The sequence below is a fragment of the Lithobates pipiens genome, unplaced genomic scaffold (genome assembly GCF_037356315.1).
Source record: "Lithobates pipiens isolate NorthernLeopardFrog02 unplaced genomic scaffold, aLitPip1_a1.2 Scaffold_139, whole genome shotgun sequence".
NCBI lineage: Eukaryota > Metazoa > Chordata > Amphibia > Anura > Ranidae > Lithobates > Lithobates pipiens.
In genome coordinates this window covers 177,949-199,696 of record NW_027507727.1, presented here as the reverse complement: position 1 = coordinate 199,696, position 21,748 = coordinate 177,949, and the positions used below count along the sequence as shown (strand labels likewise).

The 21,748-nt window shown below is 43.5% G+C and overlaps 2 protein-coding genes across 2 annotated transcripts in view; one reads left to right on the top strand and one right to left on the bottom strand.

Moving 5' to 3' along the window:
- The window catches only part of LOC143981351 (surfeit locus protein 1-like), a 21,594-nt gene extending 11,490 nt beyond the window's left edge, over positions 1-10,104 (bottom strand). The window contains exons 1-5 of the mRNA XM_077479125.1: positions 10,001-10,104; positions 4,321-4,393; positions 2,808-2,932; positions 2,092-2,174; positions 936-1,127 (exon numbers count right to left, since the gene is read on the bottom strand). Coding sequence (XP_077335251.1) covers positions 936-1,127; positions 2,092-2,174; positions 2,808-2,932; positions 4,321-4,393; positions 10,001-10,051 — 524 coding nt within the window. The 5' untranslated portion in view covers positions 10,052-10,104. The remainder of the gene's footprint in view (positions 1-935; positions 1,128-2,091; positions 2,175-2,807; positions 2,933-4,320; positions 4,394-10,000) is intronic.
- Positions 10,103-21,748, top strand: LOC143981352 (surfeit locus protein 2-like). The gene is made up of 6 exons (XM_077479126.1): positions 10,103-10,263; positions 11,185-11,333; positions 13,265-13,368; positions 17,608-17,781; positions 21,042-21,151; positions 21,232-21,748. Exons 1-6 carry the CDS (start codon positions 10,189-10,191, stop codon positions 21,310-21,312), a joined length of 693 nt encoding a protein of 230 aa, XP_077335252.1. The 5' UTR covers positions 10,103-10,188; the 3' UTR covers positions 21,313-21,748.

The window sequence follows — 21,748 nt, the reverse complement described above, 5'->3', positions numbered from 1 at the left end:
CACAGAGCCACATTAATTACTGCATGGGAGGTCGCAAGGGGAAATGCTATCTGAGGGGAGGGAGACACAGACAAAAGTAGGGTGCAATCAGGCCTGAGGACCTATACTGCTTCCTGCAGCACACTGCACCCAAAGGCGATATCCATATGCCTTCTTATATTCACCTGATAGAATCTGGTGAATGTATGGACTGAAGACCAAATTGTGGCCTTGCAGATTTGAGCCATGGAGGCTTGGTGATGCACTGCCCATGAAGCACTAACAGCCCCGGTGGAGTGCGCTTTGATTTGAAAAGGTGGAACTTTCCTCTTCAAACCATAAGCTTGAATAATTACTTAGCAAATCCACTTAGCAATAATAGATTTTGACGCTGCATATCCTTTTTTTAGGACCTCCAGGCAACACAAACAAAACATCTAAGACATTGGAAAAAAAACTGAGGTACTTCCAGTAAGGGGAGGGGGTTATATAGGGAGCTAAACTTCCTCTCTAGGATATACCAGTGTCCATCACCTAAAGGTGCCCATATAATCCATACAGTAATTACTGTGGCTCTGTGTTCCGTGATGTACGATAAAAGAAATAATAAATGTAACCAATTTTGGAATAAAGTTGTAACATAACAAAATGTGGAAAAAAAAAAGTGAAGCGCTGTGAATACTTTCTCGATGCATTGTATATTCTAATACCCAGTATTATACCTCTTAGATCAGGGGTAGGGAACCTCGGCTCTCCAGCTGTTTTGAAACTACAAATCCCATCATGCCTCTGCCTCTGGGAGTCATGCCTGTTATTGTTAGGGTCTTGCAATGTCTCATGGGACTTGTAGTTTCAAAACAGCTGGAGAGCCGACGTTCCCTACCCTTGTCTTAGATCATCTATTATTTTCCCCTGGCATGTCAATCCCCCTCCGGTAGAGCTATAAAATGACATACCCCAAGTCAGTACAGTAAAATGGAGTGATCACATGGGCCCCACTCTCCGTGTTCGATGTGATCTGCCCGGCCTCTCGAGCCTCCTTCGCTGGGTCCATCAGTGTGCGGGGCTGCATATACAGCTCCTTGGAGTGATCAAAGTAGCCTTTCACCTTCACGGGACGATACTCCAATTTTTCCAGTTCTGCTGGGCTGAAGACACATAGAAGTGAGCCAATAATAATAGAAGCAGAGAGAATAATAGTTGCTACCTGCAAGTCTGGAAGAAATGACCCGTTACTAATTTCAGCTATGCTAGGACCTGGAAGTATAGTGAATATTACAAATGATCTCAGCCATGATACTTGGAGGTTTGACTACATCCCCTTTACTAATTTATTACAGTGGTCCTGCTGTCAGGAAGTCTAAGGCCCCTTTCACACATGCGGACGATATGTCCGTATTTCATCCATCCGTTTGCGGATGAAATACGGGCATACATTTATCCCTATGGGATAGCGGGTGTCTGCGGATGAGCATCCGCAGACACCCGATTTTGTCCGCCTCCGCAACTTTCCGATTCTGCAGACGGAGGAAAATTCTATTTTTCTATCTGTCTGCAGAGCGGATCGGACGAACACGGACAGATGGTCCGTGCTCGTCCGATCCCCATTAGAGGAGAACGGAGATCTGACAGGGCGGTCCCTGCACAGTGTGCGGAGACCACCCTGTCCGCCGCCGGCTCAGCGGGGACAACGGAGCGATCCCCACTGAGCGAGCGGATCTTCACGGGGCGGATCATTACTGATCCGCCCTGTGTGAAAGGGGCCTGAAGGACACCACCTGCTACTAAATTATAGTTGTGCAGCTAAACGGGAGATCTGAAAAACGTTATGCGTTACTAATTATCTCAGTTGTCCCTCTACAGAGAATACCATCCCTTAATAGTTATCACAGTCATACGGCTATCTGAAGATCATTATCCGTTACCGATTATCTTAGAAATTTTGCTAACTGAAAGTCTGAAGAACCTCACCTGTGTTTGCCCCCCCTGTAGGCCACAATCTGGGAGACACTGGCCTAGATGAAGCTTGTTAAAGGAAAGGAAAGTAATCACCCTTTTAGCATCATCAGGCCAGTCATACTTAACTATGTATGCAAAGTCAGGAAAACTCACTCAGTGGTGAGAGGGATCGGTGTAGCGTTAACTTGAGACTTCAGTTGCTCTATGAGTTTCAGCTTCCACTTCCGTCGCTGAACCTGGAACAGACATAATGGTAACGTGCTACAGTGGGCAATTACCTTTTTCCCACTAAAATTCCAAAACTGCAGAATAGGAAAACACTGCATTCATGAAATAGAACGTCCCAGTAATTATAATTTTAAAGCCCAACTCCAGGAAAAAAACTAAAAGTCCTCACTTGCAGTGGGACTTCACCCACAATGCAAAGGTTAACAGCTCTTTTTTTGTCCAGGGGAGGGGAAAAGCACTTTTAATTACCCAAGCCTCTGCTTTCCCAGCAGAAGTTTCTCCTCTATGCTCTAACAGTGGACTGTGCTTCAGCAAGCTCATGTCCATTGCAGAGCTATGGTCCCTGCAACCATCTTGACAACATGAGAGGTATATGATCGCCAAAGGGTAGGGTAGGGTAGGGTAGGGTAGGGTAGGGTAGGGCATAGGGGGCCGCAGGGACTAGTTTAGCAGTAGCCTGTGGGAGAAGAAGATCAGGTGAGTAAAACTGCTGTACCTGGTCCCCCTAGACATAAACGAACAGTTAACCCTTGCAGTGTAGCAAACCAGCCACTTTTAGGCTGGTTTATAAAGGGTGTTTTCAGGGACTTTCTTTTCCAAAGCTAGGAGTATTAGTGTATTGTAAAAGTCAGACACTTTACCTGCCAGGTACCCAGGCTAAAGGTAGCAACCGGTATAAGCAGCAGAAACCATTTCAAAAGCTGGTCTTCACTGGATTCAGTTGATGCGGAGGAAGTGCAGAGTCTGTGCGATTGGGGCTCGGGACCTGTAAGACACACAGAAAATAAATGGCTGTCCCTGAAAGGATGTGCACCTACATTCACCAAACTGAAATTTTCAGCTAGGTGGACAATAGTAAATCGCACACAAAATTGAATCATATCCCATGGTGGAAACTACATGCAAAATATGTCAGAAGCCATTTCTACTACAAAACATATTGCCTTTTCATTCTACCCTCGTGGCAATTATAGAGAACCTGACATAGAAGTTTCTGCCTCTACAAAGGCAAGCCTTATCCCTTCATATTAAACAAAGATTAGATGTGCATAAAAGTATACTGTCGGAACCACAACTTTACATTCATTCATTCTCTATGATGCTTGCACCACATTTCCCCTAACTTGTTCTTCCTGTCTTAATATGGACTTTGAAACCACCTGAAGGAGAAAGGCCCTTTCACCCATTCCTATTTTCATATTATTCTCATTTTACAATATTTTAATCCATCCTCCACAGGGACAATAGCCATCCTATATAGGGAAGGAGACTTGAATCGGAATCTTACTTTTTACCAAAAAATATAAAGTCCTCAATCTGGAATAGGATACAGGAAATTGGATCTAAAAAAAAAAAAAAAAAAGAAAAGAAAAAAAAAAACTTTAACAAGATTGTATAGAACCCCCAACCTGCTGTAATACACAAATCCAACTACTCCAAACCATTGCAAGTGACTGAGACAAATGTCACAGCAACCGATGACATGGAAAATCTCACAACCACTGGTAAGTTGGTAATACCAGCAATGTTTTGGAATCATGCAGGCCTGGATCACTAATGTATGTTTTTGTGTTTGTATGAGGAATGGAGATCTATGGACGAGACCATTTTACCAGTGCCAGCGCACAATTGATCAATGAGCTTATAGCCTGCAAGGCTCAGCTTCAGAAAATTACTGACCAATGCCAAGTCGTACAGACCAGGATCAATGAGGTTATTGATATGTTGGCGAAGGTGTCATTTTTTGGAAATATGTTAAATTATACATGTTAAAGTGGTTGTAAACCCTTACAACACACTTTGACCTACAGGTACGCCTAGATTAAGGCTTACCTGTAGGTCCAAGAAATATCTCCTAAACCTACACGGTTTAGGTGATATTTGCCGAAAGACAGGCACCGCTGTCTACGATGTATGTGCCGTAGACAGCGGCGCGCAGGCGCACTGAGCGCGACATCGTCAACGGCGAATATGCCGCGTGTGGCGGCTCCCGTGACGTCATTGCGGCTTCGCCGAATGGCAGCGGCGGAGCAGCGAAGACCCACAGAGAAGATGGATGCGCCGGACTACAGGGGACAGCGGTGACTTCCAGTTCCAATATGTGCCTTACATTGAGGTTGTGTCCCCCTTATAGTTGAAGTATATGTCACTTACCTTTTTTTGGACCAGACCCAGAGAAGACACGGGGGGTAATCGCCCGGGAGACAGACAGGGCAGAGCTGAGGATCTGGAAGAATTAACAGTGCAGCAGATTAGAATTACACACAAACAACCTGAACAAATTACATGAGGAAGGGTAACATTCCCCAAAATAGAAGATAAACTGCGTCCTATCAAGTATCCAGTCCCAGCAGGATCAGGCCTGTGGAGAGAGAAGACGGGAGGGAGGGACCTCTGTGTCCCCTGATGGCTTACGTGTAAAATTGTTTTCTTTGATGTACATCAGGGGACACAGAGGTCCCTCCCATCTTCTTCCTTTACACTTTGATTGCTTGGCTACAAAACTGAGGACTCCCAGTAATGGGAGGGGTTATATGGGGGAAGTTCACGCCTTAAGGGGCTTGCCAGTGTCCAGCACCTGATACGCCGCTATAGCCCACATAGTTATTACTATGGCTCTGTGTCCCCTGATGTACATCAAAGAAAACTATTTTACAGGTAAGCCGTTTTAAAAATCCTATTTTCTTTTCTTACATGAGGGGACACAGAGCCATAGTAATTAATATGTGGGATGTCCCATAGCAATGGCAACTGAAGGGGGGAGACAGAATCCAGGAAACAGGAGGCCAGAGGACTCATACTGCAGCCTGCAGTGTATGCTGTGCCCAAAGGCAATATCCTTGTGACCTTTAATATCGATTTGATAAAATCGGATAAATGTCTGAACCGAAGACCAAGTTGCGGTCTTACAGATCTGAGCCATAGAGGCCTGATGATGCACCACCCAAGAGGCACTAATCGCCCTGGATGAGTGTGCTCTTAATATGAGAAGGAAGAATTTTTCTTCCTTAAGCTAAAGCTTGAGCAATCACTTGACAAACCCATTTGGAAAATAGTGGATCTTGACGCTGCCTGTCCATATCTTGGACCCTCTGGCAGTACAAACAAAACCTGTGTTTTGCGAACCTGAGTGGTCACCTTTAAATAGATTCTGATCGCTCTTACTACATCAAGAGACTGTAGTGCTTCCTCTTCCCCAGATTAAGGCTTCTGGGGAGAAAGAAGGAAGAATATTATCTTGGTTTAAATGAAAACCTGTTACCACTTTTGGTAAGAATTCAGGATGAGGACATCAAACCACCTCATCCTTATGTATGATGAAATATGGCTCTCACAAGACAGAGCAGTTAGTTCTGATACGCTTCTAGCAGAAGAAATGGCAAGCAAAAAAAGATTCTTTGTCAAAGAACCAAGAGAATTTCTCGTAAGGTTCAAACAGCTGATTCAGCAAAGCCGAAAAGACCAATTTTAAATCCTAAGGATTTAAAGGTGCCTTGATAGGGGGATAAACCGTGTTACCCCCTGAATAAGCTACACACCAAGAGTGGGAAGCAAGAGGCCATAGGAAAAGACATTGACATGGCCTGGATCTGGCTCTTGATAAAAGTCAAGGCCAGCTTCATTTAAGATCCCATATGCATGAATCCTGCCTATTGACATACTTCCTGGGGTGCCAACCCCTGGATCCATACCAAGAAATCTATGCCTTCCAGATTCTATAGTAGGATACAAGTCACATTTTTGGCATCCCCTGCAACAAAAATGTCAGTATTGGTGAGGCACTCCTAAAGGGTTGATCACGTCTAAACGGATGCAGACCCTGACACTTTCCTCAGATCCCTGCAAGAGCATCAGATTATTAAAGAGTAGCTCCAGACCCCCTGCCCCCTTCTCAAAAAATAAGTCAGCAGCTATGAATACTGTAGCTGCTGGCTTTTATCATTAGCACACTTACCTGTCCAGGGGTCCAGCAATGTCAGCACCCCAGACGATTTTTCAATCAGCTCTCGGGTGCTGTCACCGCCATTCCTTCTAAAGCTCCATACACACTATCAGTTTTTCTGCTGAGTTTTTCCTTCAGATTTACCAAAACCATATCATATGAGGTCAAACCTTAGGAGTTTCAATGTGTATGCAATCAGGCAGGCCCTTCCACTACATGGTTTTGGTAAACCTGAAGACAAAAATCAGCAGAAAATCTGATAGTATGTATGGGGCATAAGGGAAACTGGCAGTGAAACCTTTGGGCTTTCCATCCTGCACGGAGCGCGCTGTGCTTCCTGAAAGGCCTGGCGGCGGTGGAAGGAGTAGTGGATACGGGTACCTGGGGGGGGTGGGGCGAGGGAGGAAGTAAACAAGTGGAGTTTCCCCTTTTGGGTGAAGCTCCGCTTTAAAGTGGTTGTAAACCCTTACAAACCACTTTGACCTACAGGTAAGACTAGATTAAGGCTTACCTGTAGGTCCAAGAAATAGCTTCTAAACCTACACGGTTTAGGAGATATTTGCCGAAAGACAGGCACCGCTGTCTACGGCGCATGCGCCGTAGACAGCTACGCCCAGGCGCCCTGAGCGCGCCGCTGTCAACGGCGATATGCCGCGAGTGGCGGCTCCCGTGCGCGGGAGTAACGTCATCGCGGCGGAGCAGCGAGACCCGCGAGAAGATGGATGCTCCGGACTACAGGGGACAGCGGTGACATCGCTGGCTCCTGTGTCAGGTAAGTGACACATAATGGACTACTGCGATGCATAGTAGTCCATTATGCTTTACCTTTGCAGGGAATCAAAGAGGAAGTAAACTCATCCTTCCTCTTTAACCACTACAATACAGGGCACTTTCACCCCCTTCCTTCCCAGCCCAATTTTCAGCTTTCATCGCTCCAGCACTTTCAGTGACAATTGCGCGGTCATGCTACACTGTACCCAAATGAAATTTTTATCATTTTGTTCGCACAAATAGAGCTTATTTTTGGTGGTATTTATTCACGACTCAGTTTTTAATTTTTTGCGATATATAAGCGCAAAAAAGCGGAAATTTGGAAAAAAAACAATATTTTCTTTTTTCTATTTTAAAAGAAATCCAATAAAATCTAATTTTGTCATAAATTTAAGCCAAAATGTATTCTGCTACATGTTTTTGGTAAAAAAAAATCCGTTAAGTGTATAATAATTGGTTTGTGTGATCATGGACATATGTACGCAAATGATCATGTACATATGTGTGCAGGTGATCACGTATATACGTGTGCAGATAATCATTGGAACATGTGATTTTAGTGGTACATATGTGGGGGACGTTTTTATTATTAGGGACATGTGTTTTTATTATTTGGGGACATGTATGTTTTGGGGACATATGTGGGGACTGTGTTTATACTGTGTGGTGTGTTGTGTATTACACTAGACTGGTGATCAGCGAGTAAAAAGCTGTAAAAAACAGCTCATACTCACTGATCATCAGCCGGCTGCAGCGATCTGCTCTCCTCTCTTCAGTGATGACTTCTGTGTGAGGAGAGGAGGAGCCGATTGCCTAGCAACCGGCTGTTTGCTTACATCACATGACGGCCGTAATTGGACACGGCCGTCATGTGATCAGGAGGGCCAATCAGAGAGCCCTCCTGCCGATCTGAGATGTGCCGTGTCCGGGTGACACGGGCGCATCGGGATCGCGCCGCTGCGCGGGCATGCCCGTGCGCGATCCCGCTCCTTCTGATGGACGTTCCTGAACGTCCTATCAGAAGTAGACGGCTCCCACCCGGCCGTATATGTGCATTGGCCGGGTGGGAAGTGGTTAATAAAAAGTCACTCCAATTTGGAATCACTCTACACACCAGTTTCTTGAAGCCAAGAAAGAAAGAGAAAATAATGGGGATAATACAGGTATTGAGGACAAACATTCCATGTGCTGCTATGACTGAGCTCACAGTTGGGCTCCCAGGCCCCTCGTATATACACTTTAGGTCAGCCCTATAGCAGTTTTACTTCTACAAGGTGGTACCTGTACATCGGATTACATATACACAGTACATGTGATCCGACACTTCTGGGTAGAGGGCACACATTTGCGCTGCAAAGCAGGGAATAAATTCCATCTCTTCCTCTAGTAAAAGCACCTCACACCGTTCACAAACACTGGCTAGGCACACAGTTAACACTTTGACTGTCCTGCATGTTTAACCCCTTCTCAGCCAGTGTCATTAGTGCAGAGCATATTTTTAGCACTGATCACTGTATTGGTGTCACTGGTTCCCACAAAGTGTCAGAATGTCCGCCGCAATATCGCAGTCCTGCTATAAGTCACTGATCACCGCCATTACTAGTAAAAAAAAAAAAAAAAATCAATCTATCCCATAGTTTGGTTTGCGCAAACATTATAGCATCTACAATCAAAATATGCCTATTGGGAATTTTTTTTTTACCAAAAATATGTAGAATGCACATTGGCCTAAACTGATGAAAAAATAAGATTGTTTACATATATTTATTGGATGTGTTTTATAGCAGAAAGTAAAAATATTGTTTTTACTTTCAAAATTGTTGCTCTTTTTTTGTTTATAGCAGAAAAAATAAAAACAGCAGAGGTGATCAAATAGCACCAAAAGAAAGCTCTATTTGTGGGAAAAAAAGGATATCAATTTTATTTGGGTACGTCGCACACCTGCACAATTGTCAGCAAACGCTCATTTACACTTGCTTCAAAACAAGGCTTTGGACAGGCTCTGTTAAAGCTCTCTGAACGCCAGTCAAAGCTCCTGTCTAAGGATGAGCTGCGCTTATCACAGGCAGTGAGACATTTCCCAATCTCTGCAGCCGCACATCGGGACAATGTCTCACTGCCTGTGATCAGCGCTGCGCCAACTTCCTGGCGGGCTCTGCGAACACACCGGAGCTCATCCTGTCACTAAATAAAATGGTTAGCTTACAGTCCTGTTTACAATTCGCGTGTGCTTTGGCTTTGCTTCAAAAATTATACCCCATGTCGCTTTAGTGGTGCTTCAAAGCCTCCATAGAAGTCTATAGCAAAGCTTGCTTGAAGCCCCACCGAAGAACCAAGCAAAAGCAAGGTGTAAACAGAAACTGTAAGCTAAACATTTAATGTAGTGACAGGGGATTTGACTGGCGTTCAGAGAGCTTTAAAGAGGAGCTGCACCTTTAAAAAAAAAAAAAATATTAAAAGTCAGCAGCTACAAATATTGAAGTTGCTGACTTTTAATAAATGGACGCTTACCTGTCCCGGGGTCCAGCGATGTCGGCGGCAGACGACGAGCAATCGCTCGTCTCTCGGCTGCCCCCGCCGCCATCCTCTGTCAGGGAATCCGGAAGTGAAGCATTGAGGCTTGACTGCCCGGTTCCCTACTGCGCGAATCGCGCTGCACCTCTCCACTGGTCCCCGCTGTGTCCTGGGAACTGTGCGTTTCCCAGAACACAACGTGCTGTGGGGGGGGGGGGGGTGTCTGTGGCCAGCTTGTCCCGGAAGTGGGTGCAGATACCTGGATTATCCAGGTATCTGCACCCCCCTGAAAGGTGCCAATTGTGGGGGAGGGATCAGATGAGCGGACCTTCCACTTCAGGGTGGAGGTCCGCTTTAACAAAGCCTGTCAAAAACCTTGTTTGGAGGCAAGTGTAAACTAGCCGTTAAAGTACCGCAGTGCCATATTACAAAAAATGGCCTGGTCATTAAAGGGGGTAAATCTTCCAGAGGTCAAGTAGATTGGGAAGGAGTTGCTCGATGATGAAAGGTGCCTGCGACTGCTGAGATCATTCACCTATCTAATGACGGCTGCATGTGAGGTAAGTAACCCCCATGACACCCACTCAGCCATTCCCTGACCCTCACCTTCCTCTCGCTCACGCCCCGCCGACACAGTGACAACCACACCGCGGCCATTCTTTCCTCCTTCCTCTACTTCCGGTTCACGGGCCCCGGTCACCATGGAGACGAGAAGCCGCTCCGCGGCGGCCATCTTATCGTAGCCCAGACGAAAGGTCTCTTCCTCTTGCGGACGGGAGACACGTGCTGCCAGCATGGAGGAGCTGGCGGAGGATGTGCGAGAATTTCTTCTCCAACACCCCGAGCTGCAGCCGGTCCCGGGAAACAAGGTGAACCGGCTACTTGGGGGAGTGCCTGTCACAGAGAGGGGGAGAGCGGGGTGATATTAAGAGTACCTGGCCCAGGTCTTTAGCTCATCCCTATAACAAGTCATAGATTTGTGTCCTGTGCCTAGGAGGAATCCTCCAGTAGGACTGGGTGATGACATGAAGGGACATCACACGGCTGTGATTTATTCTCATGTGGAATAACATTTGCATCTCCGTGGCACCAGTGCGATAGATTTACTGAATCCGGTGCAGCCGCGCTTGATAGCCAATCGGCTTCTAACCGCAGCTTGTTCAATTGAAAATAAGCCCTCGTTCACATTTTAGTGACTTGCCATGCAATTTCACAGGTCAAATTGCATGACAAAGTCACCCCCGATTGTCCGCAGGTGTGACTTGCATAGTCATCCGTGCGTGAAGCCGCACAGATGTCTTCCAAGTTGCAATGACGTGGCTTTGAAATTGTGTGATTTCAGATAAAGTCGCACGATTTCAAAGCTGCATTCAATGTGGACGAGGACTAAAATCTTCAAGCTGATTGATTTCTGTTGCGAAGTGAACCTGATTTTTGCACTCTACAGTAGGGATGAGCTCCGGCGTGTTTGCATGGAACACGTGCAGAGCCCGCCAGGAAGTGAGCGCAGCGCTACGCTAATCACAGGCAGTGAGACATTGCCTCGATGTGCGGCTGCAGAGATCGGACAATGTCTCACTGCCTGTGATTAGCGCAGCGCTGAGCTGACTTCCTGGCGGGCTTTGCATGTGTTCCATGCGAACACGCCTGAGCTCATCCCTACTCTACAGCAATAGTAATTATCCTCCCATGGGTCTGCCTAGTAGGAGTTCATTTTTTGGGGGGGGGGGGGGGGGCTCCCTGCCATGTCCATCCTGTGTAGTTTACTAATCTGGTCTCCTCCTCCTCAGGTCCGTTTCACCCTGACTGGACATGAACTGCCATGTAGACTCCCTGACCTGCAGAAATTCATCGCCGGGAAGAAATACAAAAATCAGCTGGAAGTATCATTTGATGGCAGCAAATATGAGCCCCACATTGTCCCCAGCACCAAGAACACGTATGTCAACTGGTGTCTTATTTTGTACTGAAGAGTTAACATTTTTATTGTTGCTACAATTTCCACTTGGGGAGAGTTTTCCCACCTTACTGTTCAGTAGAGATGAGCTCAGGCGTGTTCGCATTGGTCCACTTGCAGGGCCCGCCAGGAAGTCGGTGCATCGCTGCACTAATCACAGGCAGTGAGACATTGCCCGATCTCTGCAGCCACGCATCGGGGGCAATGTCCCACTGCCTGTGATTAGCGCAGCAATGTGGCGGGCTCTGCGCGTGGACCATGCGAACACGCCTGAGCTCATCCCTACTGTTCAGCTGTCATTGTGTCACTGGAACAGGTATAGAGAACCAATCCCTCAAATGGGGTCACAGGTGACATATCAGCTGGCTGATAAACATACACAGTCTATAGTTTGTGAAATATTGCATCCTCTCTATCTCTTCTGAATGAATGAATAACTTGTATAGCGCTACATATGTGAACTAAATCGCCTCAGGGCACTTTTGCCACCAGTGTTCATCTGGGTTTTCAGAAGAGATGGGTCTTGAGCTTCTTCCTGCAGGCCAGATAGTTTTCTTCCGACCAGATGTCCCCGGGTAGAGCATTCCATAGCTGCGATCCTTCCTTCGCCTTTTTATTTATAACGGGTCTTGGTTATGACAAAACTGCAAATGGCTATTTTTTTCTATTGAATTTATACTCCTAAATCCCTACTGGATTATAATTTGGGGATTTGCTATATTATACATTTTTTTTTTTTTCCTGCACTGGGATCTTCAACTAAAGCCATCATGGGGATGTCCAGGGGATAAAATACAATTCTTTATATTTAGTTCAGTTACAAATTTGTAAGAACAAGCTTGTAAAAATGTTAAACCCATATTTAAAAATGTAACTCTGCAAAAAAAAAAAAACTGCAATTAGGCACTTGCTGAAAATAATGCCATTCTATTACATTGGAGTGGTTGTAAACCCTCACTTATACCCAGTCAAGTGAATAGACTCGGGTGATACACAGAGATGAAACCAAATCATCCTACATAAGTTTTACTTTGTTTATCTGCCACAATCTCTTCCCTACATCCCTTCAAAAGTGCACAATTGTGATAAAATCCTTCTTATGTCAGGAACAGAGAGGAGGGGGTGGAGAGCTGCAGTTGGAGCTCCTGCACACTGTGTGAGAGCTAATTGGAGGAAAGGGACACCCCCGCCCTCACACAAGGCACAGGAATGAAGGAACATGCAGAGCTGTGCGCTGAGCTCCCTCCCCCCGTCACAAATTTATGTGATTTGCAAAAACTTCTCAGACGTGACTCATGCTGATAACAGAAGAACGAAGCACTAGAGAGAAACGACACTCGGAGCTTTGTAACTGGACAAGTAAATACCACAGATATATGTGCTTAGTTCAGATTTCATGACTGGGATTTACAACCACTTTAACAGCTTGCTGTAGTATGGGAGGACAGAGCAGTGGCTTAATGGTTAGCACCTAATGCCTTGCAGCACTCGGGTCCTTGGCTTGAATCTTGGCCATGATACCATCTGTATGGTCTTACTGTGTAATAGGTTTCCTCCTGGTACTCCGGTTTCCTCCCATACTCCAAACACCTACTGGTAGTAAAAAAAAAAAAAAAAAAAAAAAAATTGCCCAAAAATTCTATGGAAACTGTTTTCAGCATGTCTGATATGGTGCTCATAAAATCGCAGTGTGTTGGCTATGGCTGAACATCGGAAGGAAACCATCCACAGATAAAAGTCAGATTATACTTTTTATCAACCTAGAAAGGTGGAATTTGGTTGATTATATTAAAGAGATTTTTTTTTCTTTAGGTATAACTGGAGCACTTATCATTGATAGCCAGGCTTATTTTGTCTGTCAGACTAATGAAAATTCTGTAAATGTGACTAAATGATCGCTATTTTCCTTCCAGAGGGCAGCTGTTCTGTAAGCTGACACTTCGTCACATCACAAAGCGACTGGAAGATGTTGAGAGGCACGTAAATGGAAAACGCTACCAGCGAGCGCTGCTTAAATGTGAGTTACGTGCAGATTCCTCACCAACTCATAAGCAATGGTGAAATGATGACACGCTTCAGCACTTGCATTGTCCACATCCTTCTGCTTGTAGGAACAGGCAGAAGATGACTTCCTGGTTGTATTTTCTATATGGCCTCCTGCCGGTATTTATTTCTCTGCTCTCGGTGGAAGGCACATGCAGAGGTTTTTTTTGCCCATTGTTAATACCCCTCTGCCGTGGAAAAGGTAAGTATTCCTGTGACAACTCAAAGACAATAACTGGCGCACTGCTGCACTCACTGAGTGAAATGTCTGAACCCGAAAAATAGAAAAGATATGGAGATAGTGGTGCGCTGTACAGAAGAACTATGATCAGATCACATTAGAAAGAATGAGGTAGCTAGTGGCAATAGCTCCACTGGTAATAAACAGAGGTATTTTAGGTAATAAAATAGCGCAGGTGGATATTTAAAATTACTAGAAGAAATTTAAAGATGGTATCAATTATCTGATGTGCAATAAAGGGCTTTTTAAAACATGACCAGCATAAAAAACATAAATGAAAGAATATACGTTTCCGTACACGTAGTGTGTGCCAAAATACAGTGCAGGTGTAGCAGTGAATATTAGTGATGGTAAACCCACATGCTAGAACAAAATAATAAGGTGCTGGCGTCTCAACCTACAATCACAGCTATACACAACAGAGTAAAATGCATCAGACATCAAAAATGTATATAGTTAAAAATGTCCATAAATATTCCCATTCATAAAAAAATTCTAAGGTGCACGGTGTGGTGGTACTTTGGTACTTTGAATCCAAAAAATAAAGTGCTGGTGCTTATACACAAAATTTGGTATAAAAGTGCTGCAAGTGGTGGATATTCTGTGTGGTCCTTTTGTGGTAATTATATGGGTGTCCCCTTACCTTACTGCTGTAAGGTAACGGCTTAGACTTGTATAACTTTGTGGTCCTTGGTGACCGTCCCCTTTAAGGATCCTACTGAGGCAGCCCAGGTCCTCGCTGGAGTTCCTATCCTGCCTATTTCTGGCGTGCGTACGTCCCCTTTAAGGGTAGTTTTTTTAGGGTTCCAAGAGGGAGTATAAATATATATATATATACACACACACACACACACACACACACACACACACACACACACACACACACACACACACAGTGTCTTGCGAAAGTATTCGGCCCCCTTGAACTTTTCAACCCTTTGCCACATTTCAGGCTTCAAACATAAAGATATAAAATTTTTATTTTTTGTGAAGAATCACCAACAAGTGGGACACAATTGTGAAGTGGAACGAAATCTATTGGATAGTTTAAACTTTTTTAGCAAATAAAAAAACTGAAAAGTGGTGCGTGCAAAATTATTCGGCCCCTTTACTTTCAGTGCAACAAACTCACTCCAGAAGTTCAGCGAGGATCTCTGAATGATCCAATGTTGTCCTAAATGACTGATGGTGATAAATAGAATCCACCTGTGTGTAATCAAGTCTCTGTATAAATGCACCTGCTCTGTGATAGTCTCAGGGTTCTGTTGAAAGCGCAGAGAGCATCATGAAGACCAAGGAACACACCAGGCAGGTCCGTAATACTGTTGTGGAGAAGTTTAAAGCCGGATTTGGATACAAAAAGATTTCCCAAGCTTTAAACATCCCAAGGAGCACTGTGCAAGCGATCATTTTGAAATGGAAGGAGTATCAGACCACTGCAAATCTACCAAGACCTGGCCGTCCCTCTAAACTTTCAGCTCAGACAAGGAGAAGACTGATCAGAGATGCAGCCAAGAGGCCCATGATCACTCCGGATGAACTGCAGAAAACTACAGCTGAGGTGGGAGAGTCTGTCCATAGGACAACAATCAGTCGTACACTGCACAAATCTGGCCTTTATGGAAGAGTGGCAAGAAGAAAGCCATTTCTCAAAGATATCCATAAAAAGCCTCGTCTAAAGTTTGCCACAAGCCACCTGGGAGACACACCAAACATGTGGAAGAAGGTGCTCTGGTCAGATGAAACCAAAATCAAACATTTTGTCCACAATGCAAAACGATATGTTTGGCGTAAAAGCAACACAGCTCATCACCCTCAACACACCATCCCCACTGTCAAACATGGTGGTGGCAGCATCATGGTTTGGGTCTGCTTTTCTTCAGCAGGGACAGGGAAGATGGTTAAAATTGAGGGGAAGATGGATGCAGCCAAATACAGGACCATTCTGGATGAAAACCTGTTGGAGTCTGCAAAAGACCTGAAACTGGGACGGAGATTTATCTTCCAACAAGACAATGATCCCAAACATACAGCAAAATCTACAAAGGAATGGTTCACAAATAAACGTATCCAGGTGTTAGAATGGCCAAGTCAAAGTCCAGACCTGAATCCATTTGAGAATCTGTGGAAAGAGCTGAAAACTGCTGTTCACAAACGCTCTCCATCCAACCTCACTGAGCTCGAGCTGTTTTGCAAGGAAGAATGGGCAAGAATTTCAGTCTCTCGATGTGCAAAACTGATAGAGACATGCCCCAAGCGACTTGCAGCTGTAATCGCAGCAAAAGGTGGCTCTACAAAGTATTAACGCAAGGGGACCGAATAATTTTGCACGCCCCACTTTTTATTTTTTTATTAGTTAAAAAAGTTTCAAAAATCCAATAGATTTAATTCCACTTCACAATTGTGTCCCACTTGTTGGTAATTCTTCACAAAAAATAAAAATTTTATATCTTTATGTTTGAAGCCTGAAATGTGGCAAAAGGTTGAAAAGTTCAAGGGGGCCGAATACTTTCGCAAGGCACTGTGTGTGTGTGTATATATAATGTGTATTCAGGGGGGTATCATTTTACCCCTCTGCTGTGCACACTGGCATTTTGGAGCTAGCACTAGAGAATGCCATCTGAATGACTGCTGCTCCATGGCAAGAATAGTGCTCAGCAGCAATATGAGGGCTGTCATGTAAAATCTTCATTCCCAATGTGCTCATGCACTAGGAATGTTTTCTTTCTATCAGACTTTTCCAGTGATCTCTTGCAAAATAGTTTTATGCTTTCACTAATTTCTTTTCTTTATTGCTGATGTTTCATTAATAAAAGACCACTGTACACAACTACCTCTGAATATGGGTGAATAGAAGATTATACCACAGTGTATCCTAAGCCAACCACACACTCTACAAGAAGCATGAGATATGACTGGATTAATCCTTTCATGACTAAGCCTATTTCTGTTGCAATATTTTATGTCACACGGTATTTGTGCAGCGGTCTTTTAAACGCAACTTTTTGGGGAAAAAGACCCTTTCACGAGTTTTAAAAAAAATGAAACAGTAAAGTTGGACCAAATTTTTTGTATAATGTGAAAGATGTTACGCCAAGTAAATAGATAGTCACCCTTTAAAATTGCACATTCATGGAATGGCGACAAACTACGGTACCTAAAAATCTCCATAGGTGACGTTTTAGAAAAAAAAAAACGGTTACCAGGTTAGAGTTACAGAGGAAGTCTAGTGCTAGAATTATTGCTCTTACTCTGACGATCACGGTGTATGCGTTTTTTTTGCTGCACGAGCTCGCGAGCTGACGGGGACGCTTTAAACTTTTTTTTTTTTTTTTACATTGTGTTTGTGTTTTAAAAAAAAAACATTTTGATCACTTTTATTGTCACAAGGAATGTAAACATCCCTTGTGACACTAATAGGTGGTGACAGGTACTCTTTATGGAGGGATCGGGGGTCACTCCTTTGCACTTCAAAGTATTCAGATTGCCGAAAATGGCAATTCTGAATACTGTATATTTTTTAAAAACCGGAGCCATTGGCAGCCGAGTAAACCGGGAAGTGAAAACGTGACTACGCTTCCTTGTTGAGAGAAGACTGGAACAAAGTAATTTCCGGCTATGTGCCAGTCTGTCTCTAGCCACCGGAAGTGGTGGATCGAGGTTCGAATCTCCCAGTGGGATGGGAGACCCGGTAAGAATGGCGCGGGGGGGGATATCCCCTCCTGCACCTTCGGGATAACAACCGAGTGGCTTTTAGCCGCATCGGTTGCTTTCCCTGGAAAGCCATCCGCCCGCTCTAAAAAAAACAGGATGATGCCTGCAGCTGCGGGCATCACCCTGGTATAACCCCCTAAAGCTGAGGCCGCATATATGCGTACGCTCAGCAGGAAGGGGTTAAGGAAAGTTGCACAGCTCATAATGCATGTAGCTAGCTTTTGATAAATCAGTCTCTGACTTTTTCTTTTTTTTTAGATGAGGAATGCCAGAAGCTGGGGGTGGAATATGTGCCTATTTGTCTCCAGAACAAAAGCAAGCAACGAAAATTTACAGATGAGCGAAAACCTGGTAAAAAAGAACTGTGGGAGCCAGATGATGACAGTAGTGAAGACAGTGACTCTGGCGACAGTATGAGCGACCTTTATCCAGGTATTGATAATCACTTGCGACTGCAGCCAATTAATCTGCTGCCAGATTATTTGCCACAAGATCGAACAAAAAGTTGTAGTCTTCCATGTTTGTAGTAAAGCTTGCATCAGATGTTAGCCACTTCAGCCCCGGAAGGATTTGCCTCCTTCCTGACCAGGCCATTTTTTGCGATACAGAACTGCGTCGCTTTAACTGACAATTGCGCAGTTGTGCAATGTTGTACCCAAACAAATTTCATTGTTTGGGTACAACAAAAACCTCTGCGGTTTTTATTTTTTGCTCTGAAAACAGAGTGACAATTTTGAAAAAAACAACACAATTTTGTACTTTTTTTACTATAATATTCACAAAAAATAAGTTTTCATCGGTTTAGGCCGATATGTATTATTCTACATATTTTGGTAAAAGAAAATCGCAATTAGAGTATATTGGTTTGCGCAAAAGTTAGTGTCTACAAAATGGGGGATAGATTTATGTTTTTTTTTTTAACTAGTAGTGGTGGTGATCTGCGATTTTTTATTTTTTTTTTAAATCGGGATTGCGACGGACACATTGGACACTTTTTTTTTTTTTTTGGACCAGTGACATTTATACAGTGATCAGAGCTAAAATTGGCCACTGATTACTGTATAAATGTCACTGGCAGAGTGACTAGGGCCCTAACAAGGGGTTAAATGTGTTCCCTATGTGTTTGTAACTGGGGGGGGGGGGGGAGCGGGGGGGAAATGTGGCTGACTAGAGGAGAGAGATTGTTGTTCCTACTTGGTAGGAACACACAATCTCTCTCCTCTTCCCTGACAGATCCTGGTTCTCGCTCTGTCACGAGCGATCGCTGGTGCCCATTGGTCATTGCGCCCACTGGGCACGTGCACCTGCTACAGCATCTTAAAGAGCCGTCGTAGCTGTATGTATAACTGCGGCAGCTTGTTGGGAAGTGGTTAAGGTGGCTCCCTTTTGTATGTTGAAGGGCTTTAGCAACGTGTTACTTGTTCCAACCATTTTGGGGTGGAATATGTAACATGTACCTCCTGCAGTGGCTTGGCCCTGTGTGTGACAGAAGTACAGGGAGAAGTTTCCCCTACCCGCTGTCGCTTTTTGAAGAGCGCAGCCGTGGTGGGCTCTGCCCACGTCATTCATTCAATGAGTTCTATGAAGGAATGAACTACAAGTTTCAAAGTTCTTTGTGGCTGTCAGCTTCTGGTTCTCAATGAACTACCATGGCGCTGTGGCCTGCATGGCACTCGCAATCTACCGATCACTGGTGCAACGCTTTCCAGGCTAATAAAAAATATAAATGCACATGTTTTTTTTTTTTTTTTTTTAAGGTGCACTTATCCTTTAACAATTCAAGGAGATCTGTATGTAGTGGGGATTTATGGAGGCTGCCATGGCCTGCCTCTACATTTGAAAATACTAGTTTTCTGGTTTTCAATGTGATGCAAAGCATTCGGTCAATGACAGATCAGGATTTCCCACTTCCCCCTGACTTTCCTCATCTGCTTACTAATCCTGGTTGGTGACTGACACATTATTGTAACCAGAGAGAGACAGGATTTATGGAGCCATTTCCCACATTTGCTTCTGAAAATACTAGTATTAAAGGCTTCAGTATTTTCTAAATTACTGACCAATTAGAATATCTAACTTCATAATGACTTTCCCTATCTGCATGCTTTTCCTGGTCAATGACTGACACAGTATTGAAGACAGAGACAGCTAGGAGACTGTCAGCCTCAGCATTTCTCTCAGTACCTTTCCTTTTATAAGTTACACTGTTTGTTAGGCCACTCTGTTGTCTAAATGGGAACATATTCCAGTTGCTATATAATCTTATGTTATCACCATATCTAGCGCCGCTGTTCACCCCCGTTTTCACTCTGCTGTCTAATATGACCTTAAAAAAAAAAAAAAAAAAAAAAAAATATATATATATATATATATATATATATATATATATATATATATATATATATATATATATATATATATATATATATATATATATATATATATATATATATATTACTTGAGGCAAATGTACATTATTTGAATTACTCTGATACCTTTTTACTGGATCTGCAATCAAGAGCACACCACCAGAGCTACCTCTCTATCCTTTTCCCAATCCAGAGAAGAACACTTGATTTATCATCTAAAGTATGACCCATTATTGAATTCCGAGTATGAAGCACAACATCGAGCCTAACCCTTTTCTGTATTCCCAAACTGGAGCACCACACTTGACCTGACTTTTTATCCATATGCCCAGTTTGGAGCACAACACCTAACCTGACCCTTTATTCACAAGCCTCATCTGGAGCAGGACACCAAGCATGATCTTTTATTCATAGTCCCAATCTGAAGCACTACACCTGACCCAAACTTCTATCCATATCCCCAATCTGGAGCACAGCTGACTTTACCCTTAAAGAATAAGTTTACTTTAAAAAAAAAAAAAAAAAAAAAAAAAAAAGTTTTTGCAGTTACAATAATGCGCATTTCGTTTTTTTTTTTTGTGCCTGGAAAGCATTGCACCAGCAATCTCAGCATGAGCTGTCTGCCCCGTACATTGTATGGCCAAGCAGTTTTACACTGTCAGGAAGACTCGATTATCTACCACAGTGTTCAACAGTGCTGTGGTAGTTCATTGAGAACTATAAGCCATCATCTGCAAAGGGTGTTGGTACTTGTAGTTCTTTCACATATCTGTGCCCTGCTGTTATCAAAAAGTGACAACTAGTACAGGGAACTTCTCCCCGTACTGCTGTTCCAGGGAGAGAGAGCGGGGGGGAATGTAACCTGTTCCCAAGGATGAACTTATCCTTTAATTTATATCTCCAATCTGGAGCACAATACCTGACCTCTTCTCCTTCCCCAAGAGGAAGCACACACCGGGTCTATATTCCCAGTCTGAATTAAATCACAACACCTGAACCTTTATCCTATTGTAAATATATTTTATGGAGTACAACACCTGATTTTTATTTTATTTTTTTCAAATCCCGTCTCCAATCTGAAGCACAAAACCAGACCTTACTGTTTCTCCTATCCCCATTCTGGAGTACAACACCTTATCTGAACATAGATTGCTGTCTATGTAGGATATACCAAATACGTAATTCTGATTCCGTTTTTCTTGTGCTTTTCTTTGCTACCTTTTTTAAATTGCCTTTTACTAATACTGTTCTGAAACTTTTGGAATTATATAAAATTATTCTCAACTGAAAACGCTTTTTTTATTTTTTTTATTTCCCTTGCAGATCACTTGTTTACAAAGAAAACTATAGAGGGAGAAAATGGTGACGTTGAATCAGACAGCGGTGAAGAGATGGAAGTGGAGAATGTTAATAGCCACAGGAAACGGACACAGGTATTATTGTGTTAGGTTATAGAGCATTATATGATAAGGAATGATTGTCAGTCTGATGTTTTCTCTCTCTTTCTCTACAGAAGCAGGCAGGGCCTTCGCACAAGAAGTTAAAAAGTCACCATAAGAAATATAAAAATGTCAAGAAGCCCTCAAAAAAATGAATTCCATCTTATCGTATTCTCTAACCCCCCCCCCCTCCCGTCTCATTCTACTGGTGGCAGAATGCTGTGTTGTCCTTTATGAAAACTCCGGAAGACTATACAAATTCCAGAAACAGAGGAGAGCTGGCATTGATCTACAGATTAGCCCTCTGTGCTGCCATCTTGTGAAATAACGTTTTTGTAAGGAACACAATCTCTCAAACACAAACTTTTAATTATTCCAAACCATTTTGGGATAAATATTTACATGTCTATTGCTGATTTTTTTTTTTTTTTTTATTTTTTTCTTCTGAATGTTAACTATTCAGACAGCAGGAAAGTGACATTTCCAGCATCATGCAGCTGGTGAGGCCTGTTCACTCCACCACATGCACACACTGGGGTCACTTCAGTGCTCATTTTCTGTTGTAGTATGTGAAATAAAAGGGCATGTTTA

Bases quoted from the DNA above. Each gene is read 5' to 3' on its own strand.
- LOC143981352 (XM_077479126.1), top strand. From the start codon at position 10,189: ATGGAGGAGCTGGCGGAGGATGTGCGAGAATTTCTTCTCCAACACCCC. The intron at 13,369-17,607 runs GTGAGTTACGTG...CTTTTTTTTTAG, and splicing joins CCAGCGAGCGCTGCTTAAAT to ATGAGGAATGCCAGAAGCTG. The intron at 21,152-21,231 runs GTATTATTGTGT...CTTTCTCTACAG, and splicing joins GCCACAGGAAACGGACACAG to AAGCAGGCAGGGCCTTCGCA.